The following is a 26,493-nucleotide window of genomic DNA, read 5'->3' as shown; positions in this document are numbered from 1 at the left end:
AACTGTCGGAGCTGGAGACACAAGGGCTAGTGTAAAAAAATGGTAGTTTTTTGGATGTCACCTTTGTCTCCCATTATTCTGGAAGATCAAATTCCAGTTTCAGCCACACATCTTGCTCACTGCTTCATTCAAAAGCCCATCGCTTTGCGCCTTCTGCATAACTATGACAGTGAGCATTACCTAGCACAGGACACTGGGGGTATTATATATGGACCTAACAAAGGTGCCATGTAGCCACATCAGATGAAAAGTCAGGGGAACACTAACCCATCTGGAGATAAAGAGAAAAGAAATGTCAGTTAAAAAAAAAAAAAGTAACAAAAGAAAAGAAGAAAAAAAGCCACACCTTGAATTCTCAGCAAAATGAGATGTGCATGGCTGCAAAGAGAAACACAGAATCAAGTCGCTCTTTCTCTCTGCAACTACGAGCCTGCCACTTACTCACTAGTTAAAATCCTTGACAAACACAAAGACTTCTTTATTCCTCCTCTAAGGCTCTGTTAATCCAAAGTATTCCAATAAGAAGCTGAAACACACTGCAGGGAGTAAGTGTTTTGATGAAATCACTGCAGGGTTACTTCTTGCTGTTGTAACAATCACTAGCAGAGCAGTGGGAAGCACAGCAAGCAACCAGGCCTTCTTGGCACAAAGCAGTTCAGAGAAAAAGAAAGAGCAAGCCTGTGGACACTCAGAGACCCAGCTGCAACCACACAGCACCTGTGTTGAATTGGGAAGGCAGCTGGCTCCTTCATACCAGGCACTGTCCTCTGAATGCAGGGGCAAACAGCAAGGGCTGTCTTGGGAATTATTCTCAGGAGAGTCTGAACATCCAAAAACAGATCTGGCTGCCTTTTCCCTGAGTTATTGTCCTGAATGCCTAGGCTCAACAAATGCCTGCTGCTACACTGATTACTGCGAGAAACAGCCTTCTCTTCAAAACTTCTCATCCCTGTAGCACAGTCAGAGGTCAACAGTAAGGAAAATGCATGCTGTTCTGCATGAGAAATAAATTCAGGAGAGTTACAGCTTCACGAGTCACCAGGGAGAAGGCTAACAATGAAGACCCTTCATGGACTTGTCAGAAATCAATTTGCATTTCAGACTGAAGGAAGGAAATAATCGTATCGTTTTTTCCACGTCTGCAACCACCTAGTTTCCAGAAGCAACACTGGCCAGCAGGAAAAGATAATCTCATGCAAAGAGAAAGAGACTCTAACTCTGACAACCAGGCTGCTATTTCCCTACCTATTGCCACAGTATTTGGAGACAGGATCAGCAGCACTCTTCATGCTGCCTGCAGCCCGCTGAGATACTGTCTTAAAGACAGATGGCCACTACATCCTCTAGCCGTGTTAAGAGGTGAGAAAGCAGAATAGCAGTTCTTTACTCCCTTTAAAGTTTTTGAAGACTGGACAGATGGGGCTACTGTAGCTTATAATGAGGGTCAAATGGATCAAATTCCTCTACATCGAGAGGAAAGAAAAAGAGATTCAGTTATTTAACAGATACTAAAATCTCACCCTGTATTTGTGACCTGTGATATGTAGGCTTTGTCCAAGCTGACCTTGGTTAACCTCAAGGTCAACCGCAAGCCTGGTGCTTAACCACAGTCACGCTAAACACCAACAGCCATAAAGCTCCAGCTCAAGTTTTGCTGAATCCAGGCAACTCCTTGCAACTCACTAAAGCCTCTGTGAACATCTCTCACACAGCAATCCCAAAGTTCCTGCTGTTCACTCCCACGCTTTCACCTTCCTCTCTTTACTGTCTGTAGACACAAGCCCCCAAAATGACAAGTTTTCTACTCAAATGCTGCATGACTTTGTTTCATAAACAGGCGGCACAACGCGGATTCAAGAGCAGCTCAGGCTGAAGAAGGCCAGTCCTAAGTGTAAATCAGAGAAGTCTTAAGGGCCAAACAGGAAGAGACAGGGCAAGCACTAGTAACACAAGGTCTGACATATGTTGAACTACTGTACTAATCTACAGAAACCAGCCACGTACATCGCATTCTCTACACATGTCATGTCTTTGGAGACTCAGACTGACAGCTTGCAGCAGAGTCTCTTGTCCCAGTTTATCACTGAATGTTTCCCCATAATCAGATGGCCACTGTGCTGTGACTAGTCATTATTAAAACAACGTCAATCCATCCCACAACTAAAGCAAGATAATTTTATTCTCTGTGTACAGAGATCCTCCCTCTGATTCCTTTTCAGCTCTGAGCAAGGCCCAGGCCACGGTTGTCACCAGTCCATCACCCAGCCCAGCTCAGCCCCATGTTACAACAGCTTACTGTTACAGCAGCTCACGCTCCCACTTTGAATTCCCACCACTCCACAGGTAATTCAGTCTAGCTGCAAGCACAGCTGTAAAGCTAAATCATCAGACCAGCCTTCTCTCTCTCCTGGATTCTTTGCATCATGCAGACTGCAGCATGCAGTCAGCATAAGAGAGAGCTGGCACATACAGAAATAAAACCAGTCCAACAATTGCTTTCCTTGGTTGAAAAGCAGCCATTGTAACAAATCAAGCTTTCCATTAGGCATTTCTGCTTCTCTCAATATGCACTACATGTCTGCTCCCGTGCACAGGCTGATCTATTAGCATTGAGAAGTAATGACTGAGTAAACACAAAAGAATTATATAGTGTGAAACCTGCATACACTTCCAGCTGTTTATTTCAGTGCATTTTATATGAATCATTATGAGAGGATTTCATGAACAAATTCTTGAACTTTCCTGTTTGGCATTTGAGGTATCCACTGCAGGCATCTGCACACCCTACAGCAGCAGGCATACATAACTACAGCTTGCCATTTACTAAAGCACCAAATAAATCCCTACCTTCCAAGGTCTTCTGATCCCTTTGAAAAAATCAGGCATCCACATCGGAAGAACAACAGCTTCTCTTAGTAATTTTTTGGCTTCTTCCAAATCTGCTATGTCATCCCTGTACAAAAGAAAGAAACTTTTCTGAGATTCCTGTATGACAATATTTCTCCTGCTTTTACAGAAGAACAAATAAAGTTCTTCCCTCAGTACCATCTCTTTTAGCATGTATTTACCTCATGAGAGTACTCCTACAATCCTGTGACCTAAAACTAAATCCATTTGTGAAAGGTAGGGAAAAAATGAATTTCAGCTCAAGTTACTCTCAGCTGCTTAATTAAAAATTGGTTTGGACAGCGTGAACACCAAAGAGATATCTTCAGAGTTCTCTAGAGTGCACTTCTATTATGGCAGTACTTGCAATGGATGTACTGCAAAAAATACCAGTTAGCACAAAAAAGCCTAACTGTAATCAAATTAATAAACTGTTAAAGCCAAAAGACCTTGCATTGCTCATTTGCAGAAAATTGTGATGTCTCCCTATCTTAAAATTTAGGAGAATAATAATTCCTCCTCTTCTCCACACTAGCAAAAAGACTTCAATAGAGAGAAAATCCTCATACCAATGAATGCTTGGATTCCTCGACACAATGTCCCTTTCAAGAGCTTCGACCAAGTCTTTGTCATAACCCACGCCTCCATCAAATCTTGGAACATCATCAGCAACACCTTCCTGGGGTGTTTTCTTTCCCTAAAAGTGGAAGTCACAGAGGTACATAAGAACATTTTTCTTTGCACATGTTCTTTACTAGTAACATATAGCAATATTGTCTGCTTTGCTTCTGCTCAAGCTGCAAGGTACAAAGCTTTAACACAGCCATCACAGCACCACGATGGCCAGCAAACCCAATACTTTCATACCCTGCACTCCAGAATCATCCCCAAACACCGGTGGCTGCTTCCACCCCAACTGCACAATGCTTTCTTCATGGATGCTGCTCACAGTGATAAAAGCCCACCAGACTTCATTAAACGTCACAGTGGGTGGGCTGGTTAGTTGCTTTTTTTGTTTTATTTATTAGCAAATCAGATTCTCTTAACAAAGCTAAACCACTCTTTAGGTAACTGACACCAATCACAGGAATGCAGAAGCAGGCTAACAATGCAGCCGGCGTAGGGGCTTTGGCTGCAGCACACAAAAGTCATGAAAGATCCCGACTTGGAAGGGACTCATCAGGATCACTGAGTCCAGCTCCAGCTGAAGACCAGACCACCCGAAGTCTGTTTTGAAGATGCTCCATCTGCCACTTTACCTGCCAGAGCTAAACCACTGGCACACTATCATGACAAAGCTGTGACATGTGCAATCTTCAATGGAGGAGAACCAAGAAGAATCTCTGCCATTGTTTAATTAAGGCCTTCTTGCCCAGCATTTCTCCTTTCCTCAGCTGCAACCTATACACTTCCCTTCTCTCATTGAACCCAGCTCCATTAAGACTTAAATGCTTTTAAAAGCCCATGTTTATTTAAGGACCGCACTGAGAGCCCTAAGGAAGCTCCCAAGTCACCCGGACCTCTTTGAACTCCAGCAATTTCTGCACCACGCTGAGATCCATTCAACAGCCAAGCTCAGCCCTGCCACTGCCCCCAACGGCCACAGGTCTCTGGTTAATGCCTCCACAATGCTGTTGAGCTTGTGGGGCAAAGCACTGTTTTCCCTTTGATGCATTAGAGCCCCACTCCTCCTCTTCGGCTTCAGACAGAAACCGCTTCCCCTCCCGGCTAAATGGCAGTGCTCAGCCATGCTGGGAAAGCAGCTGCAAGGCAGGGGGCTGAGCAGGGAGCTGCTTTCGAACTCCTCACTCAGCCTCAGCAGCAAGCTAAAGGATGTCAGCTGGCTGCACAAAGGCAGCCTCGCAGAGAGGCTGAGAGGCAGATGGAGACACACAACGAACTAGCACTGCAAAAAGGGGAAGGCAGAGGCTGCAGCGTGCCCACCACTCGCCCATAAGGGAGCCGTTTGTCTCCCCTCTGGTTTTATTTCTCACTTACAAGTGGAGTCAGTGTTGTTTGGTGCTCCCAGATCAGGGCTTTTGCAATGGAAATTAAGCTGAGAATTGTGTTCAGAACAAAAAGCTGATGTAAAAAAATGTAATGGCGTGGTATAAAAAAAGGAAAGAGAGAGAGAAAGCCCTGTAGAGTTTGGAAGGTTTTAGAAGACAGAAAATGGAATCCAAATGTAACTGTAAAAAAGAAGAAAAAAATCACAATAAAATGAAAGGTATTTGTTACACATTTCACTCATACTCCGCTGCAGTGAACTGATTTTCCTAGCGGAAGACTTTTCTTGAGCCTCCCAAAACCTGTCATCTGTTTGGCGTTTGCAGGGTGTAGCAGAGCAAGGCAGGCTGCAAAGCGCAAGAGGAGGGAGGTCGCTCAGCTACGGCACAGGGGGAGGAGGCTGAAGCAGCAGCTCAAAGCCACGGCCAAGGCAGGGTCACTCTGCCTGCAGAATGTTTGCTGTGTGGGACAAACTGAACAGAACAGCAGATGTGTGAAGTGGTGCAGGCAGCGGTGAGCCTTCCATGTGGCAGCCGAAAGAAGGGGGAAAAAAAAAAAGAGGAAAGAAAAGGAAAATGAAAAGAAATAGGAAAAAGAAAAAGGAGAAAAAAAGGGTAAAGGAGAAACAGAGGGGAATAAAGAAAAGGAGAAAAGGAAAGGTAAGGATTAGAAGGTAGGAAAAAGGAGAAAAAGAATGAAAAAGGAGAAAAGGGAGGGGAAGAAAGGAGAAAAGAGGGAAGGAGAAAAGGTATGGAGAAAAAGGAGGAAGAGAGAAAGGAGAAAAAGGAGAAAAAAAAAAGTAAAGCAGAAAAAGGCAAAATAAAAAAGGAAGAGTCCTATGCCCAGCCACCAGCTCACAGCAGTGCCACCATAAGACCTGAGCCCAGCTCCAAAGAAAAGCTGGATGGTCATCTTCCCTGCTTCCTGTGCCTATCTTGCCAGCGGTGTGAGAAAAGGGAGGCATGCTCTCAGCATGGTGCTGATCGTCATTTTGATGAAATTCAGTGTTTCAGGTTTTTCAGTTCTAGAATTGAACCAAAATTTAAAAACATTTACAGTCTTCGCATGCAATAAAATTATTAATGTCAGTCCTAAATTGGTCCAATATGCAATCTGCAGTCAGTAGGTGAGTAGAGACCAGAAAGAAAGAAAAATCTGTCACCTGGATGCAGGCAGGATTGAGTTACATGTTCTTGGAGTCATAAAAGATAATGTTTCCAATCAGATCCTCATCTCTTTCCTAAAGCAGATTTAGCTAAAGCTGCTGTGATGACTTCTCAGTAAGGGGGTGTGTGTGTGTGCGTACCTATTTCTGTTCTTGTACTAGGTTTGTGCTTTGGTTTCAGCAGTCATCTCTTCCATGTGTCCACCACACTGATGGGCAGAAAGCATGCCTGTGCATTGCCTCATTTTCCATATCAAACCAGCATCCTCTGGGAACACAGCTGAATACTTTCACTTACCTGTTCACTTTAGCAGCCCTTCTGCTCTCCTCTCTTCTTGTATGAACACATTTTCCTGGAGCTTGGCTGTTGAATGCACACAGAATGCTCCAGCCACTGCCACCATGAGCATCCCTAGAGGCATTGGTAGCTCTCACTTCAACTGATACCATCACAGGTCCCTCACTACAAGAATGACATCGAGGTCCTGGAGTGTGTCCAGAGAAGTGCAAGGAAGCTGTGAGGGGTCTGGAGCACAAGTCTGATGGGGAGCGGTTGAGGGAGCTGGGATTGTTCAGTATGGAGAAGAGGAGGCTCAGGGGAAACCTTACTGCTCTGTACAACTGCCTGAAAGGAGGCTGTGGTGAGATGGCAGTTGGCCTCTGCTTCCATGTAACAGCAATAGGACAGGAGGGAATGGCCTCAAGTTGCACCAGGGGAGATTCAGGTTGGATGTTAGGAAGTACTACTGCTCCAAGAGACTGGTCAAGTGCTGAACAGGCTGCAAGGGAGGTGGTAGAGTCACCATCCCTGGAGGTGTTCAAGAAACATTTAGATGTGATACTGATGGGAAATAGTGGGAAATATTGGTGACAGGTGAACAGTTGGATTGGATGGTCTTAGAGGTTTTTTCCAACCTTGGTGTTTGTATGATTCTATGATCACATCTGCTAATACATTAAAGCTTTTCCACAATTGCTGAGCTCCCATCTTCTAGCAGAAAATATCATTGCCATCTCCAAGTACATGACCTGCTGCTTTGCATCATTGAACATCATCCCATTTTCCATGGCTCCAACACAGTCATCCAACCCTTCCTCGACAACACCTTCATCATTCTCTGTTGGTTCTTCCCAACTCAGTGTTATCAGCAAGTTTAATCAGCACTTGTCTCTTTTTTGTGGCCCAATCATTAATTTAAATCTAAAACAAGAGTAAGTCTCTGGCCTTGAAGAAATCCATAAATAACTTGCCAGTTGACTGCTACTTTATCTTTCAGTACCACTTGTCTAAATTCCCTTTGCTGCTTAATTCCTCCACTACTCTTCTTCTACACCTCTTCTAGGTCTTTTAAGTCTCTCTAGATTAACTAATTACCTCCCATGTGGCATCCAGCTAGATTAATTTCTTTCTCTAACTGTTAGTGCTAGTGAAGGCAACACCTATGCTTAAGAAACGGTGTATCTCTATTCCACTATTCCTCTATTCTGGTTATTCCCAAGTCTTCTACTTTTCCTCTGCTCTACAGTTGTTTTAAAACTTTGCACGCTTTTTAGATAAAATTAAAAACTCCAGTTGCCTGGATCACTTTTCCTTTTCACCTCTAAATACAGACATGGCCAATTTGCCATTTCAGTGAGAAAATATCAGAGCCAGTAACTTTTACTAGAAATCTCTGCTCCCAGTGCTGCCATCTCACCCCAGTTCTTGCACGGTACTGGGATGGAAATTATGCAGCCTTCCAGTCATAATGCATGGATGCCTGTACTTCCACTTAAAAGCAACTACTTCATCTCACATTCACTTTCCTATAACCTGCCTTGCCTTTACTTCTGATATTGCCTATCAGCATCATCAAGAAAAGAAATATTTAACAATCATATCTTGATCAATTTTAATATTCTCTTCACAGATATGGCAGCACAGCCCTTTTCTGTTTCATATCCTTCATAATATCAACCATCTTCATCCACTGAGGTTCAAAAATTATCTAAAGTTAATTCTAAAAAATGTACAATATGGCATTATGAGATTTCTCAAAGACATACCAGGTAACAGTCATGCTGCCTCTTTAAACTGAGCTACTGATGATAAGCTAAAACTCCTGGAAATTATTCAGCAGAAGGTACCTTGAGAACCAACCAGTTTCCCATGGACCTCAGAAGAAAAAGCACTTGAAAGTAGTATTTTTGAAAAAGAAATGTGTAAATGTAAGGGTTCAGTGGATAAAAACCATTAAGATGGGCTTCAGCTCAAAATTATGGAGCATTACAAAATAGCATTTTACAGGCAGAGGGGTTAAAAATCCTTATCTCAGGGTGATTACAGTCCGAACGAAAAGATGATATGGCCAGGGAAGGAGGAACAGTGATAGAAAGCTTCATACACACAGCAAAGCAAAATACTCCTAAATATAGCCCCAGCATTTATATTTTATGTTGAAAAATATTACAAATAAATATGCATATTACATGGTAATGTTACAGCCAGGAAAGAGTGCAACCTATTACACTGCAGCCCACATCTCAGGAAATGGGTCTGTCACCCACGTTCATCGTATGTTCTTAGTAGCCCTAGCCAAGCCTGAAAACTAAAGAGCTTAATTACTGTGAGAAAACTGATATCTGATGACTTTAGTTTGAAGCTTCAATTTTGCTCCATTGTTTTTAACCGACCATGAAGAGTTACTGAACATCTTTAATTTGACATACAGAGGTTTACTTCAGAATCTGAAAATTATCAACACATGCAAAATAAGAAAGGATAAAACTGAAAGGGAAGTTAAACCTATTTTCTACGCCTCTGCAGAAAATATGGAAAGTTGCATTAGCTTCTTTCACTATCCACACCTGGTTATTTCCTCTTTCGTTCAAAACTATCTTCATAGGAAAATCAGGGGTTCTTTACAAAAATCATTGAAAGGCACATGACAAGTTGTAACCTGGTTTGATTTTTGCATATATACCCCAGACAAAGAAGTTAATATAACTACCAAGTAGTTAGAAAAACACAAAAAGAAGAGCACGTTTCTTGAAGAGCAGGCATTGGTAGCTATTTTCCTTCTGCCACCTAGTGACCAATTTATTCAGATGAGGGTAGTGTTTAAAATGCACTGTTCAAAAGGAAGACCTTCATGACTCTCTGTGTGACAGCAGGTGTTGTAACTAATCATGTTATTCCCTGACACTGTTGTACAAATCATGCTATTGTGAGCTCCTCACAGTAAAGCCCAGTAATGCTCATCACTGCAAAGCCCACCCTCATTACAGTTGAGGCCCTGAAGGCTACCTTGCACCAACACATCTGGGGAATCTGTCACAAACCACGTGTCTCTGGAACAACTGTAAATCATCTCACAGATCCTTACAAGCTTTTTATTAGGTTGCAGGTCACAGACTTTTTATTTTAGATTTCTAAAATGACTAAACTTGATCTGTGAATCACTCAGTGGCACTGCTAAAGATATGCCTGGTCTTATGTGCTACTGATAATGAGGGCTGGTATATCCTAACACTTTTCCTGTGTATCAAAAGAGTTATTTATGGTGGAAAAGGTGCACCTTCTGAGTTCTTTCTGCACTGTGTAGATGCAGCTTGTAATAGAAAAGCCACGAGAGTGCTGACCAAAGTCATCTGGAAAAAAATTGGACTAAATATTCTCCTCTTTGTTTACTAAGATCCTTACAAAACTGCATGTTGCACAGAACGAGATGCTTGCGTCTTTGTCAGGACAAAGCCCTCTCAGCACACTGTGGACTTGTATCATTCATACCACAGATTCTTTGGGTTCCCAGCACTGACTCCGCAATTACATTTAAAATGCAAGTGTCTCAAACAGTGACTTGCACACACAGGCAGTTTTTTTCAGCCACACAGCCCTTCCTTGACAGTGAATCACTGCCTCTTTCACTTCAGCACTGATTCTTTGGCATGGATCTTCAAAAGAAAGAATTCATAACTTATTCCAATTCATTTCATTATTGTTTTTTATTCTTCATATTTTATTCTTCAAGACAAAAAAACCCTTTCCAAGAAGTACCTTCCTAAACATAATAATAAAAACAAAAGCGTTTTCATAAATGAAAGAAAATTAAAATTGCTATGTCTCCCTCGCATCACATTCAAATCTGTAATTTCAAATAACTTGGCACACACCTGCATAACACAGCACTTACAGAACTCTCCTAGACCTCCATGCACATCTTACTGGCAGGACAGTACCGTGGAATCCTATTTGTAAAGCCTAGAGAAGGGCACTGGTCTCACTTTTGCACTTTACAAACCTGAATTGAATCTCTTCAAAGAAAAAAGAAGGGCTGGGGGGGGGAGGGGGGGAGGCAGGAGGCAGAGAAGGGCCTTTACACAGCCACATCAGAGTTTTATTATTTGATAACTGAAGCTAAGAATGGCTCCAGGCTCGGCCGCACTCCTCACCTTGTCATCCCTCCCTCTGGCCCTCTGCTCCCTGTCACGGCTGCCCGCAGATTTGTCGCTCCTCGCTGCCGGCTGCGCTCTGCCCACGGGCCCACGGGGCTGCAGGCCTGGGGATTCCTTCCTCGAAGGCTTTGCTCCTCGGTTGGGACGCTTGATCTGAGGTGGGGCCCTAGATAATAGGCAAGCACATCAATAAAATGCTAAAAACAGCAAAAAGAGCAACATTCAGAAGGAATGGTTCTAATATTCTATTAATGGCCTTGGTGAATTATCACCAAAGCTGACAAGCTCCTATCCTGTGTGTTGATATCTGCAAATCTAGAAACCTATTTCTGCTTCTGTCTGACACGAAGAAAAAAAAAAATACAAAAGAGAAGTTTCAGTAGTGGAAAGAAAGATAACAGTCAATACCATTATACCAATCTTACAAGAAATGAGCATGCATATAACAAGAGAGGATACAACTTACTAAATCTTGTAATTGTAGTTTCCTCTGACTTTGAATAAGGAGAATATATCAGGCTACACTCCTATGCATAAGTTCTACCCAGCCAGAAGACATCCCCAGCAAAACAAAAGCTGACTAATAGCTCTGACAGGCCCCAAAACAGAGAGACAGAATGTTAAAACAATCCTCCTACCGCCATCTTCATTCCCCGGTGTAAAAATGTCAAAACATAAAAATTGCCTCAAAAGTAAATGTAAACAAAGCCAAATTGCAAGCACCTCTACTCTGTGCATCACCCACGATGTCAAAGGGAACAGAGCAGCGGCAGAAGGAGGTGGAATTTATTTTTAAGGCGAGGTGTCACAGTCATTTTGCTCTAGGGATTGGTTTTGGAACACGGAACTGAAATCCGTGGCCAGAAATGTCACCCAACTTTAATTAGTGATCCATACTTCAACTTCTGCATTGTCTACAAGAAAACACTTCCCTGGAATACGATTTAACAGCAGCACATACTTATATGCACTCCTGGGTTTTGCTTTCAAACAATTTCTTCAAACTTAACAGCACAGGATAGTGGCTAATTGTCCTTATTTTTATGCACAAGATTTAAATTTCGGCTTAAAGATGTGGATGAACTTTGGGCTCTGAGCTCTACAAAAGATACAAGAAGGAATATATCTTGTATTTCTCACAGCATTACCACAAAAACTCGATAATCATTTATATCACTCACCAAAGCAATCAATGTTAATATTATTTTACTTTCATATTCTTATGGTGGCTTTTTTTGAAATGTAAAGATCAATTTATCTGATAATCATAAAGCACAGGAATTTACACAACTTGGCACTTCTTTCTGCTAACCCAGATCTCTCACTTTAATTTCTTCCTTTGGATATATGAGCACACAAACATCAACATTATTTGTTATTAAAATGATAGAAACACACTGGCATGAAAAATTTGATTCTTGTATTTAGAATTGGAGCATCACTTGGGTTGGAAGGGACCTTAAAGATCAGTGAGCTCCAAACTCCTGCTGTGGGCAAAGTTGCCAACCACATTTAAATTAGATCATTTTTTTCTAACCACCTGTGTCAGGTTTTATTAGAGAAAAATAGGAATTTCACAAAATGCAATTTATTTTAAGAAAACTGTTAGTTAACTAAAGTTACTTTTGGAGGGGTTACAGAAGAAAGAACACCACATAGAGCAGAACATGGTTAGCAATAAATTAACCAGTTGATTCAATAAAGTTGATTCATATTAGCTGTAGGTATGGAGCAGTTCTAACCAACACATCCTTCCAGATCCTTCAGTTCGTTTTCAATTCCTCAGCCACCAGTGAGTTCAACGGTTTAAATAAACTGAATGGAAAAATGTCCTCTCTGTACATGATGAAAACAACTGCCACCAAAAGCTCATTTATCTCCAAGATCCCTCCTACCAGAATAAAGGACTGACTTTTTTTTTTTTTTAGAGTTTCAGCAATAAATTTGACTATAATTTACTTATTTTTCCCCAATAAATTATATTTATGCTTTATTAGAAAATGAAATGCAATTTTCATGTTACAAATACATTCTAAAAAGAACATGAAATTAAGGCAGCCTGGTTTAATTCCACCAGTCTGCCTGAGCCACTCATTACCTGTGTTCAGCTGGAACTGGAGGAGGCCAAACAGCAGGGTCTCTAAAAGGCTCATCTTGATTGGACACAGGGATATCTGCAGGTCTGTCCATTTTAAAACTCTCTAAAGTATCAACAATGCTCTTAACTTGTTCATATTCTTCAACTAATTCTTGCCGAACCTTCAGAAACACAGACATCATTTTAAAATGGTTACATTTTTAAAACGTAAATCTCAAAATCTCAGACTCCAGGGTTTCCATTCCAAACCCCAGACACATCAGGCTGACAGAAATCTTGACAGCAGCATCAACAATTGAATCAGTTGGGTTTATCCTCCTGCTTGTGAGTGCCTGAGGAGACCTGGAGACATGACTGCTAATGCAGTGATTGACACCACAGACCATATGCAATTGCCAAAGTTTACGTGTGCTTGTTGACATGTGTGCACACTTAAGACATAGTTTTAGAGCATAAGGGCCCCACTTGCAGATCTTAAACATTTGCTTCCATTCTGGCATAAAAGAACTTCTCAGAGTACAGTCTCCAGGGTTCTAGTAAGAAAACTGGCCAAATCTGTAAAATAAAATATTATAAAAGTGATTTTTTGATGGGCACAATATTACTGTAGAGTCAAAACAGAAAACAATTTTTTGATGGATTACGAAGACTAGGAAAAAAAAGGGGAACCTTAACACCCTGTAGCATAAGTTCAAATGATAAGCAAAGTAGGTGAGGAAAGAATGAGAGGAAATTATGTCTCATGAAGAAACTGATTGCAGAATTACGCAGCTGAATTTTATACTTAATGTCTCCATTGCCACCATTAGCATTTCTGCAATAATTTCAAAATTATTTAATGAATATTTGTTCATTATTTTTTGCCATTAAGTCTGGGAAAATAAATCTGTGAAGAAACTTCACAAGTTTTAAGTCATATAGCTTGCTGCAAGCTCAAGTTTTGTGTGTTAAGGTCACCAGCCCTTAGTACACATCAGCAGCCAAAAAGGCACTCTACATTCTTGCTCAAAAACATGAGCTTGTGGTACATTAGCTTAAGATGTACTCGGATTCACTAAGTGCACTTGCATGGCATTTTACCAGTCTTCCACCTGCTGTTCAATGATGCTTTCCATCCTGCAGGACCAACCTTCACTCTTGTGATGGAAATTAATGTTAAGTAGCACCACACCTTACCAATGTTCTTCTTAATGGCACTTACTGATGAAAAGAGGCAGCTAGCAACCTATAATTTCCCCTATGTGCTCAGAAAGGAACCATGGTAGGCAAGTGCAGGCTGCTGTGTCCTACCAGCATATGTGCAGAAGCAAACTTGGCTCATATCTGCTCACCCCATTTCTCTACCACACTTATCTCCCCCCCTCCCCAGGGCTATCAAAACAGTGTCCAGCCCCTCACCAAGGACTGGAGCACTGTCATTCAGCTCCCTGGAGCAGGAAGGAGGGTAGCATCTGAAAATGCTGAGAAAGTGAGCTTTTGGTGCCTTGGAAGCTGAAAACAAACTAACAGCTGCTGCCCATTTGTTAGCAAGATCTGAGCAAACTCTGGAACACACAGCCCTTATCACTGTCTTGGTACCCAGCAAATGAGCCGACCAAAAGCCCTCAATGTACTTAAACAAGACAATCACAAAGGAAAAACCATTTGACAAATTCCTAGAGGCTTTGAAGAGTTTGAGTCAGATGAAACAGGTGCAAAAAGTGTTTCTTGCAGCTGGCAAACAAATAAGCCAGATACAAACCAAGAGGGGCTGTGCCATAATTAGGGAGGTGACTGACCAGAGCCTCTGAGGGATGAGTCCCTGCAGCAGCCCCTAAAAGCTGTAAGCAGGGAAATCACTGGTCTGGGCTCACCCAGTCTCTTTTCCCCTTCCCTCAGGTGTAAGGGCTACCAGGTGGCTCCAATTCAGGTTATAGAGAACTCCCCCAAAATCCTTTTATGTTATTCGTGTTTAATCATGGGCTGACTTAACAGCTCTCACTGCCAAAAAGAAAGATCTCACCCTCCTCACTTCTGCATAGCCACACTCACTACAGCTATTCTGGACTCAATTATGGCAGAAAACAAGCCTAGGAGGGTCATAACTAAATAAATAAATAAAGGAGCTTTGCTGAATTAGCAAACTGCACTGGCTCACTAGCTTGTGATCAGATGAATACCAGGACAAAGAACAGCAGGGTGCAGAGCAGGGATGCTGCTGAGAGAAGGCTGGGTAGGAAGAGCGTGGCCCTGCTGAGCACTCAGCATCAAGAACATCCTAACACATGGGTATAAAACACAACGACCAGGAGCTGAGTTCACTTTCTCTTTGTGGTAGTTCCAGAGAGTTTCAGAGCTCCTCCATGTTCCACATCTTGCAACAGCAGTACCTTTGAGACCAGCTCTTACTTGTTACGCTACAGCCTAAACCTCCCATAACATGAATATTTTGTACTTTGGTAAATGCATACAACACATGGGGTTGTTTTTTAATTGCATAATGCTGGAACAAAACTAATAGAGTTTCTATGAAAGCATTTTCCAAACCTGAAATTACAGCATGTAATTATCATTAGTTGTTCAACAAGCTCCACTTAAAAAACTGAAAATAACAATTCTTTCAGTCATACCCAAAATGGATGCCCTGTGTGATCCCATGGAGTCAAAGCACAGTATTCAGAGATCTTCATGCAGAATATTCCTTAATTACTCATGAAGCAATTTATAGAGTGTTAATAAGACAGGCATGAGGCAGAAACAACAGGCACAGATTGACTGACAGGCATTTAAAATTATAAAACCAGAATTAACCTTTATTTTAAGAGCACAGAGCACCTAATCACCTGCTCCAGTGGGGTTGATTGGAAAAGGTGCCTTGCCGGCCTCTCACAGCACCCTGAAAATTGTCCAATTTCCGCCTTAGCTGCAGCTCCTGTGCTCTCAGATACTGTGCAACACACAGCACACGGTCATAACATGCAGCAGGTTTTGCTCGACAGCCTCTGGCCTTGACAAAAGACCATGCTATCTCCTGGGGGCACGCTCAGCTGTCACTCTGCAGCTGCTGAACTGTCACTGAAGCAGCTCCTTCCTACAAGCCAGCTGTCTAGTAAAAAGACTACAAGAGCCAAGAAACTCTACTGGAGTAAACAAGGGGAATGTCAGAAGTAGTAAAGTTCAAGTAGCAGTCTTGAGAGAGAGTCTACCTTTTTTAGTTGCGAAGTATAAGATGAGTTGCTTCTGATTTTGACTGAGGCTCTTCTGAGCCACCCAAGAACAAGCTGCAAACCCTCCAGAATATAAAACAAGTAAGGGTCTCACTAGCAAGTGATGCTCAATATCACCATGCCAAGCAACTAACCAGAAAATGAGCCTCATGAAAGGGCTAGGGGAATTCTCATATTGTCACATTGCTACTTTGGCATACCCTGCACTGATCTCCAGATGCATCTTTTGTTGTTTTGAAGTTGTGCATATTATTCCAGATTAATAACAATCCCCAGTCAGCACTGGTTTTGACACCCTAGAAGCAGTATTGCTTCAAGTGAACGTGCATCCCTAAGCTGTTCCCAGTGGAACTGATGTTGTGTGTTCATGTTCCTCCTCCTCATAATTATCCTCTCAGCACCAAGCACAAGAACTCCTAGCAAGGAAAGCTGAAGCTGTCTGCATGTGCTGTGTGAAATACAACCTACTAAATACTTGGATTGCAGCACTGAGCATTGTTCTGACTAGACCAGCCTGTAGAAATTAAAAAATCCTGACACCTCAGCAAAGAAAAGTAGATGAAGAGTCTTTGGGAGTCTGACCCAAAATCTCACCTAGTTCTGGTTCATCTCTGCTCTGCATCTCTCAATAAACTGCTGGCAAAATCCTGTTAATACACAGAGCCACAAAGCAGATTCACCTAATGGAAAATCCCCTACAGAAAAGTGACCGTACGGGAGAGAATAATGGTCCATACAAGTGGCAAGCTAACTGACTGCCATGGCACAGGCTTAACCATTCTTGGAGGTATGTTACTCTTAGGGACATTCCAATGTTAGGAAGGAATGAGTACACAACACCTGAAACTGAGGTCACTGCCTCAGAAAAAAACATAAACTGTCCACAACTGGACAGAAAAAAGGGCAGGTTTGATGTTGCCAGTTTCCCTCAGTGTCCATTTCCTAGGAATCCTTCAGGAGGTTCAAGGATCAAGATGAATTGAGATCATGCGTACAGACAGCAGATCCTAAAGAATTGATTCAAGTAATAATCCTTTCTTCTCCTTTGAGCATTTGCCTGCATGTCCAAGTCATGGACCATTCCCAGCAGGCACAGATCTGCCCAACTAGAGATTGCCAAACTCCACATAAAAAAGTAGCAGTGGCATTATTGTCCTCATTTTCATCAGAAGATGAAGAAAGTGAAGTAACTAAAGAACAGGTTTGTTCCATATTCCAGATGAGAGACAATGTTAGGTAAAAACTACCTGCACTCATTCCCTAACCCAAGGATTGCTTTGCTTTTCAAGAGGGCAGGGGAATATTTTGATTTTGATTCTGCACTTTGCTGCTACCAAGTGGGTTAGACCTGAATTTTGCTAAATTTATGTGTACAGCATCAACACAATTTATTGGTGATGTAACTTCTGTGTTTACACTTTTCATGAGAAGCAGTCTGTCAGACAGCAACTGCATGGCACTGGCTGTTTGGAGGTAGTTGCTGTTGGAGCTGGAAAGCAGTGCTAACATCCAGATCATCAGATTCCCTCTTATTCAGTCAGAATGAGAAAGCACAGTTATTTATGAAGAGCGAGTTAGAAAGCAGGTCAATTTTTCTAGGTCCCAGTGAGGGAAGTGCTTCTGTGAAAAAACTTCGGATTCCAGGGTTATCATTTGCTCCCAAGACTACAGGTAGTTCTATAAATAATGAAGACAGTCTGAGAATGAAGAAGAGGTTTTTTTCCACACTTCTTACTTTTAGATATTTGTGCCTGAGCAGAGATTGGCTCAAGTAATGGCAAAGCTAGATTTTGACAAAGCTTAGCTACCACCACTGTACTGAGAAGTTTGAGAATTATCATGAGCACACAGCATGACAGACAGTACTCCACCCGCTGATGCTCTTTCTGGGGATAGTGCTTTTTAAATTATGTACAGACACTGTTAGGGCAATTCTGATTTTACTTAAAAGAGGTAATTTCTGAGAAGCTACCAACTTCAGATTCACTGGTAAGGTGCCTACTGCCTTTCCTAGAGAAGAATCCTGGAAACAGCATTAAAGGTCCCTTTATACTCAAGGCTTGTGTCCAGTGTACAGCATACATTCCACGGTACACAGGCAGCAGTTGAAATAACACACAATGCCATGAGATTGTGAGACTTGAAGTAATCTCTTCAAGCCAAAAGCTGTTAAAAGTTTAATGGAAGATTTAATGTCATCAGGGGAAACACAAAGTACTAAAAGTGAGGGTGATGCAGAAATGCAGCTGCAGAACAAGGAAAATCTCATGTTTTTACCTGCACATCAGCTACAAATTTGGCAGGAAATAAGAACAAGATCAGGGCACAAATACCACTCAGTGTGGCCTGGGGTGGGGAGGAGCTCGAATACAAACACAAGTGTCAGTATCTCCTATACAATGTTTAGCTTCTTTCAGCACCAGGAAAGCTAGGCACTATCACTGCTGTTTGTGCACACATATCCTTTGCCATCAAGATCTTAGCCAGTGCACAGACTTTAATAATTAGTTTCACGATAAAGACCTATGAATAGTATTATGATTTGATTATCATTTGATTGCTAACAGTTTTAGCTAATAGTACACAAAATACTGCAAGAAGCAGACATTTCAAGCACAAAATCATGATCAAAGCACTTGCTGCAATAAAGAAAAGATTTTGCTTTTGTTTTTAAATAGCACTGATATTTAGAAAAACACTCCTTGAAATCATCTCTTCAGCTACTGCAAAATTATATCCTTTGTAAGAGCTACGTTCTTTCAAAACATTATTTATACAGTATGATTATTTTTCTGGAATACACTTTTACATTTTTATTCTCTGAGTTGGTATCTTTCTTTTTCTTTTTTTTAGATAGAGTACATTTTCTACAGTGAAATATATGTGTATATATATACATACACACACATATGTGATACATGATCCAGACCAAGGGCATGCAATTTGCATGTTGTAGTGTGCATATCTATCTCCTACTCAGACAGCCATTCTACTGACGCTAACCCATTCACTCACACCTTAATTTGCTGAATATTAGATGGACAAGAGATCAAATAGCAAAGGGAAGTCCTCAGCAAGACAATTTTTCCAGAGTATACAATCACACATGAACAGACTAATAGTTAGCCAAACATAGTAAGTGAAAACAAAGCAAAAAATGTTATACATTTATATAAAGATTTCTTCCAAATACACCATAAGAAATAATTCCCTATAAATGTCAACTAAACATCGTGTAGGCAATGTTATAAACTTAGCTGAAATATACATCCTCTACACTATAAAAGGTTGAGGAGGTATAGAATATTTTTCAAATACCAAGTAACACAATACAGGCAACCTTATTTCACCATACCTGTTGCCATTTGCCCTTAATTGCTGGATCTCTGATCGACTGGCAATGTCTCTGGATTTGCTGGATGACACCCTGGTAATACACCATAGAAGAGTCATAATTCCCAATGAGTGCATAGTCTCTTCCCTTTTTGGCATTGTCGCAGATCTCTGCCAAATTCATCTTCACTCAGAAATCTAGAAGAGAATATAATCATCAGCAAAACTAATTTTACATGCTAGAGTAATTCAGTCTGTGAAATTCTAGCTTTCTTACTTCTCTCAAAGCTGAATTGTGGTTTTTTTTCTTTACCAAGCATTTAGCTCTTGAAGCATCAAGCCTAAGGTTTGAGATCATAAATCACAACTCATTTATAGTGATTAAAAACAAACAAAGGGCTATACAACTTCTTTGTTGCCTTTGGTCGCAGTCTCATTAAATTAATGCAAGAAAATTAAATGCCCTGCCTACCCTGATCTTCAAGGATCTAACCAGCCAAACTTTAATTTGTAGATCACCACAATATATTAGCAGCCATCAACCTGTGAATCACAAATCACACAAGGCACTAAATTGCTTTTTATGCTGTTGGATTACATACGTGCCTAAATGCTTCAAGCAGCACCGTGGAAGTCTGCACTTAGCACTTCTGAGAGCCCTCTCCCTAATGAGATTGCAATGCTGCTGAACGACAGCTCCACTATAGGCAAAGTTGAGAGCCTCTTTCTATTTAAATATTCTTGTGAAGTACATCAGCATCCAGATGCTGACTTGCACTTTTTCATTAAGTCTAACATGTCCCTCTGGGATTTACAGCAGAGTTAGCATCCACATTTAAGACTTCTTAAAATGACACTTACCAAAGCACAACCTTCCCCTAGTCCCTCAAACAATTTAGGATTAATACTTTTTTACTAACTTTTTCATATATAAGCAACAAATCATGGCACAAGTTGAAGGCAAACCCATATACTTCTCCCAGTAAATGTCTGAGAAAGCAGTATTAAACCATAGACTTGAAAGCATGAGGCACTGATCAGAAAGGTCTGTATTTAAGGCTCAAGATCCAAGCAGTGCCTGCCCATCGAATTTATCCAAATCCCCCATAACCCAACATCTAAGTCCCTGCCATACAAAAGTAGCCCCAATTCCCTTGCCTTAACTCAAACCCCAAAATTCCCAACATTCATCCAAATGGACATCTCAGGAAATCAAAAATAAGATTAATAGCTACACAAGGCAGACAAACATCAGTGCAGGGAGAAGAGGTTAGCCTGAACCCACACACCAAGCCCATTCTTGCTCTTGTCACTAAGCCCACAGTCACATGGCCTCTTTACTGGTGAATGTCCCAGCAAGAATTTGTTGCTCTCCTACTGCCCTGAGGATGGTGGTGGCACCAGGGCTTGCTTGTCCCCGCTCTCTGCCTCTTGTCTCAGGCTGCTGGAAACCTCAAGGTGGATGCAGAATGTAGGTGGATGTGGCAACCACCTGTAATTTGCTCTCTCCTGGAGCTGAGGGAGGGCAGGATGGAGAGTTCTAGCTCTAGAACCCTGACTGTAATAATTGAAGAGGAGGTGGAAAAATTTACATGGCTTAAAAATGTGATGGGAAACCATACAATAATCTCCCATTTTCTCCATAAGTTTGGGGGCTCCCAGCATGATGCTGGTGACATAGAAGGGCAAGCAAGAGCTTGATGGCTCGTGCATCACACTGTGGAGCTTCTGCATGCCCAGAGCCACTGAAACTTTGTGGAGGTGTTCAAGAACCATGGAAATGGCACTGAGGGACACTGTTAGTGGGCATAGTGAGGATGGGCTGATGGTTGGACTTAGTGATCTTAGTGGTCTTTTCCAACCTTAATGATTCTATGTAACTTGGAGCACACAGGGAAGTCACTGCATGTTCACATGCTCCTACAGTATCCTATCAATTGGGAAATGCCTATTGATGCCTCCAGAGCTACTATGACTAGCAGAATCTCCTGCATTTTGGTATTTCAATTTTACTTATCACCTATTCTAGACACCAAATCAGGTAATACTGACATGAAAAGGTGACTGTAACATCATCCAGCTACGCGAGATGTGTTGGAAACAGCAGCTGTTGACCTCAGTCCTAAGAAAGCTCCCCCTTATGACCAGGCAATGCTCTGAGGCCCTACTGCAAAAAGACTGACTAGTTCAAACTGATGGCAAAAAATTGTTTAAACAAGTTGCAGTCCTTTTACACCTACTAGCTATGGTACTGTTCATTCAGAACAGCCAGACCTGAAAGCAGGGCAGAACATGCCCACAATTCAGGAGAAAAAAAAAATCAGGTCTTTTGGGGAAGGCCTTCTTTCCTGGATTGTTTTCTGGACAGCTACACACCAGTGAGAAGAGGCCGCTAGAACTAGGTAGAGGATTTTTCCATATTCTATACATATTTTTTAATTATCTGTTCTGCATCGAATTATGAAGTTAATACGCTGTATACACCAAAGAAACCAGAAATAGAAAGTGCATAATTAATTTTGTATCATTTTAAAATATTTGTTTTTCCTGCTGTGCCACAGCCGCATACTTTAAATAAATGCGTAGCAAGGGACAACTGTTGTCAAGTACATCTAGGACAACTTACACGTTCCTCGTGACACCAGCTTCCCATCCTAGCATTGTATGGTGCTCTCCTGCACCAGACCATAACAGCTCCATTGTACATCAAGGTACGCTCTGAGATTCCTCAGTTCACGGATCATTGACAAGAAGAGACATTACAGACGTTTCATCAGTAGAGCTGCCACACACAGGGTCTTAAGCCCACTTGTTAAAAACTCTGCAGCAGCATGGCTAAAAGGTCACAGGGGATATTAATCTCCATTCTTCGGAGCATAAGCTGAGCTGATCCTTAGCTGGGGTCAGGAAAGAATTTTTCTCCCACAACCAAAGCAACGCACAATTGAGCAAGATCCAAAAGATGGTCTTTTTTTTCTATTTTTTTTAAAGTATTAAAACATTACACAGTCAGAGATATACCAGTGAGAACAGTGGGCAGGAGGGGGAGTGCAGGCACTGCTCCTTCTGCACACCATCTCCAGCTGAAGCGTGTATGCAGGGCCATCCCTGCGTCCATATTCACTGGGAGCTGCCAGGAGCATCAGTGCCCTCACTTCAGGCAGGGTCTGCAGCAGGATTTTTTCTTCTTGCTTGTTACTACACACTCAAATTTGCAAATGCCAACACAAAAGCATCTTTGCAATCTTTCTGTTTTTCATTCATGCCAATGTGTTTTGAGACAATCAATTACACAACTGTGTCCCATTTTCTCCACAGGCATTTGACTCCTGCACAGAACAAAATGACATACATTAAATTGTGCAGTTATTTATTTCTTCTTTATTCTTACAGTCTCAGTAGTCACATCAAGCCTTGCCTACTGCCTGCTAGTCAGACTTCTCTTCAAAACAGTTAATTTCCCCCCCGATAGGGCTATAATACACAAATTCTGATGCTATGATTCTATTTTTTAACCTTGACTTGCATCTTTTTCTGACCAGAAGCTGACCCGAGCAGACCAAAAATCTCCCTGAGATTTCTGGACAGATGGTCTCACATCATAGCAGCTGTGCAGTTCTGCTGACTGGGCAGCAGAACATCTGGCAAGGCCTGGGCATCCACAGATGAAGACCAGTTACTAATTCTGGTTCTCATTATCTCCAGAACAAATACACAGCGCGATGCTGTGCAGCCACAAAAGCAATGTGAGAGACCTGATTAATATCAAAAGACAGAGCCATGCTTTTCATAGAATCATAAGGTTGGAAACGACCACTAAGATCGCCAAGTCCAACTATCAACTCATCACACCATGCCCACTGACCACATCCCTCAGTGCCACATCTCCACATTTCTTGAATACCTGCAGTAACGGTGACTCCACCATTTCCCTGGTGGAGGAGCTGTGCCACTGCCTCACCTGAATTTTTCTTAATATCCAACCTGAACCTTCACTGGTGCAACTTCAGGCCATTCCCTCCTGTCCTATTGCTGTTAGATAGAAGAAGAGGCTGACCCCCACCTTACCACACCCTCCTTTCAGGCAGATGTAGAGAGCAATAAGGTTTCCCCTGGGCCTCCTCTTCTTCATACTGAACAATCCCAGCTCCCTCAGCCACTTCCCATCAAACTTGTGTTCCAGACCCATCACAGCTTCACTGCCCTTCTCTGGACACACTCCAAGGCTTCAATGTCTTTTCTGTAGTCCAAAACCAAACACAATTTTAGGCAGAACCCTCCTGAAATCCTGTGCACAACTACACACCTCCCACAACAGCATCATGATGGGCCCCAATCAGTACACAGCCTCAGAACGTTTTTCACACTAAACAAAGTACAGAAGGAAATTCCAGTTTTAGGTGACCATTGTGGCTGCGCAAGGACCTGCAGCTTAAACTGAGAGAAAAGGGGGAAATGTACATAAAGTCATCACAATCCAGAGATGCACAACCAAATAAACAAAAGGGCTCACAAAGTTCCACAGCAAAATCTCTTTCCCCAGTAACCTGGCTTTCCTTCGACTTGCTGCAGCAGCTCCATGAACTTGGATGGGCACTAACAATCGTTATCTCACTGCATCACTATTTCTGCTAAAATACACGTGAATAAGTAAGCACGTGGCTCAGTTTCAGCAGTTTTTGGTTATCTGCTTTCTGTTAAGTGGCATTGGGCTTCTTTGCATTGAAACTCCCTCTTGAAACATTAGATGCAGAGATAATGGGAAAACGTGCATGGAACTGGTAAGATGAGACATGCACAAAGGCCTCGAACAACTGGTGTGGATTCTTCCAAGAGCTAGCTTAAAATGCAAGTGGAAAGAAAAAAATCTTCAAATGAAGTGAAGACATTCACCTCAGGTTAACAGGAATCACAAATACAAAGAAGCCCCTAAGCAGCTGGTCAGTGCATTAATGCTATTGCTCTGAGCAGTGAGCATCCTGCAGAGCACAATGATCTTTTGCAGCGCCTCCGAACTACCTAGAAAGAGAAGTGCCAAAAATTGCTGTGCCGTTCCTACAACTGACTGCAAACTGCATTCTCCTCCGGAGTACCTAATGTGCCAACTTCGAGCTCGTCCACACAGTCACATCCGCACTACATCAGGTAATAAGGTGCTCATCAACTAGCCTAGATAACTGAAATGAAACAGCGAATACAAATGCTATGGGACACTTGAGGGAGCGTAATTCCATGCACATGTGCTTTAGGTTGTGATAGTATTAGCATCTTCTTTGCTGTCTGCTGGACTCAAGTTGGCTCCAGCATCTCTCCTCTACAGCATGGTCTCCTGCAATTCTAGCATTAGTGCCACACCAAACCCAGAGCAGCTTTAAGTGCCCACATGATACTAGCCTAGAGGTGGTGGATCCCTCCTTCAGCAAGATGCAGAGCTCAGATGCTTCAAGGCCTCTGCAGGGCTTGTCCAAAACTCAGGAAAATCAGCCCAGATCAATAACCCTTCTGTCTCTCTCCACATCAAATTCTCCACATAAACTCTTCTGGTGGAGGAAACATGCCACTAAAGACTCTCAGGATGGGTCTGTGCAGAACCAGCTTGGGTTCAAAGTGTTCATTAGGTCAGTCTCTGAGTCAGTAAACTATTCCTGCACCTGGCCCTGGATACAGCACATCCACGCTTCCACACCACTGCAACTCACGAGCGCTGTCAGAGCAAAGCCAGCTACATGGAGATTCAGTTCTGGTGTTGCTACATTCCTAGTGAAGCTGATCTGCAAGCCAGATAAACTTTCCATGAATAATTGCAGGTTTAATGGACTCACACATGTGTTTATAACCCTGACTCATAAGGTCAGAATTCAGGCTGGATGCTTTCCCTTCTTTCAAATTCCCCTTTGAATTCCAAAGAATTTGCTCTTTAGGATTATTAATGTTTCAACTTAGAATTTTGCTTTTTTAAAGCCTTCTGAAGAACGGTCTGTATTCTTTAGAATGTATATACATATTGCTGTTAGAGCTGCAGACATCAAGTCTTGTCAGATTTCTCAGCTTGTCCCCCAAAGAATATTTTTTTCTGCAATTATTTTCATAGAAAACCACATATGTGGTTTTATTTCTTTTTCTTCCATTTACTTCTCCACTTTGAGACTGTCATTAGCTGAGGGCAGGACCCACTCCTCTGCGACCGCTGAGGAGTCTGGACCTGTGGGCAGAGACTCCATGGCCTGGGAAGCCTTAGCCTGCCCAGGCTGCATCTGATGTCAGCAAAAGTAAACAAATAAATAAGCTCCTTATGAAGACAGGCTGAGAGAGCTGGGGTTGATCAGCCTGGAGAAGAGAAAGCTCTGGGGAGACCTGAGAGTGGCCTTTCTGTATCTAAAGGGGGGCTGTAAGAAAGGACAGACTCGTTATAAGGGTCTGTTGCAATAGAACAAGGGGAAATGGTTTCAATCTAAAAAAAGATACATTTAGCCTGTATATAAGAATAAAGTTTTCTAGTTTTCTATAATAAGAGAGATGAGGCACTGGCACAGGTCGCCCAGAGAGGTGGTGGATGCCCCATCCCCAGAGACACTCGAGGTCAGCTGGATGGGGCTCCGAGCACCTGATGGAGCTGTAAGTGTCCCTGCTCATTGAAGGGGACTTGGATGAGGTGACATTTAAAGGTCTCTTCCAACTCAAACGCCTCTGATAAATCAAACCTTCAACTGCAATAAAGATCAAACATCCACTGGATAGAAACCCCTCTCTGCGAGCCACGTATTAGGAACGGGCATTCAGCATTAACATATGTAGGAAAACAACTGCAGGGATGCTTCTCAGATTGCCAGGGGAAAAATAAATAAATAATGAAATCCCTACAGCATACCAACAATGAATATTTGTATTCCACACATCACCTTGAACAGGAACTGTAGGGTCCCCACGCCTACTGAGAAACAGGAGGTAAAAGAGAGCACTGAAGCCATCAGCACAGGACACGGGGAGGCAGAGGAGCCAAAAGCGCGGACACCGTGACGGCACAGCGGGCGCGATGCACGCCGTGAGGAGCCGCCAGCTCCAGGGCCTTGGCACCCTCCTGCCCTCCACCGGCCTTCCCGCCGCCCCCAAGGCCTCCTCCAGCCCTGTGGACCACGCTCCCTTTCGCCGGCGGCTCCTCTCTCCCCCTCCCCTCGGCCGGCCCCATCCCCGCGTCTGCGGCCCCTCCGTCCCCTCAGAGTTGAGGGAGACGGGCCTGCCCGCCTCCCCCCGCCCACACCGGTCGGCGCCCACCACTCCTCACAGCGCCCCCCCGCGCGAGGGCAAAGCACCGATTCTCCCCCCAACGCAACAGAGGAGCGCGCTGGGGGTTGTAGTTTCCACCC

The 26,493-nt window shown here is 42.6% G+C and overlaps 1 protein-coding gene across 7 annotated transcripts in view; it reads right to left on the bottom strand.

Annotated features, from left to right (window-relative positions):
* KATNAL1 (katanin catalytic subunit A1 like 1) overlaps positions 1-26,458 on the bottom strand; it is a 38,780-nt gene extending 12,322 nt beyond the window's left edge. Inside the window, exons 1-6 of one of the 7 annotated variants that reach the window (XM_010728923.3) lie at positions 26,440-26,458; positions 19,152-19,327; positions 12,591-12,751; positions 10,490-10,658; positions 3,456-3,583; positions 2,848-2,953 (exon numbers count right to left, since the gene is read on the bottom strand). In XM_010728923.3, the coding sequence (XP_010727225.1) occupies positions 2,848-2,953; positions 3,456-3,583; positions 10,490-10,658; positions 12,591-12,751; positions 19,152-19,313 (726 nt within the window). In that variant the 5' untranslated portion in view covers positions 19,314-19,327; positions 26,440-26,458. Of the gene's footprint in view, positions 1-2,847; positions 2,954-3,455; positions 3,584-10,489; positions 10,659-12,590; positions 12,752-19,151; positions 19,328-19,406; positions 19,426-20,418; positions 20,438-20,510; positions 20,660-26,028; positions 26,345-26,439 lie in introns of those variants that run through there. The other 6 variants (XM_010728924.3, XM_019612191.2, XM_019612193.2 and 3 more) reach the window with 6 other exon arrangements.
* Positions 26,459-26,493: the final 35 nt, after the last annotated feature.

This window comes from Meleagris gallopavo, chromosome 1 (genome assembly GCF_000146605.3).
Source record: "Meleagris gallopavo isolate NT-WF06-2002-E0010 breed Aviagen turkey brand Nicholas breeding stock chromosome 1, Turkey_5.1, whole genome shotgun sequence".
Taxonomy (NCBI): Eukaryota; Metazoa; Chordata; class Aves; order Galliformes; family Phasianidae; genus Meleagris; species Meleagris gallopavo.
The sequence above is the reverse complement of the archived record's forward strand: the minus strand, read 5'-3'. Positions and strand labels throughout refer to the sequence as shown.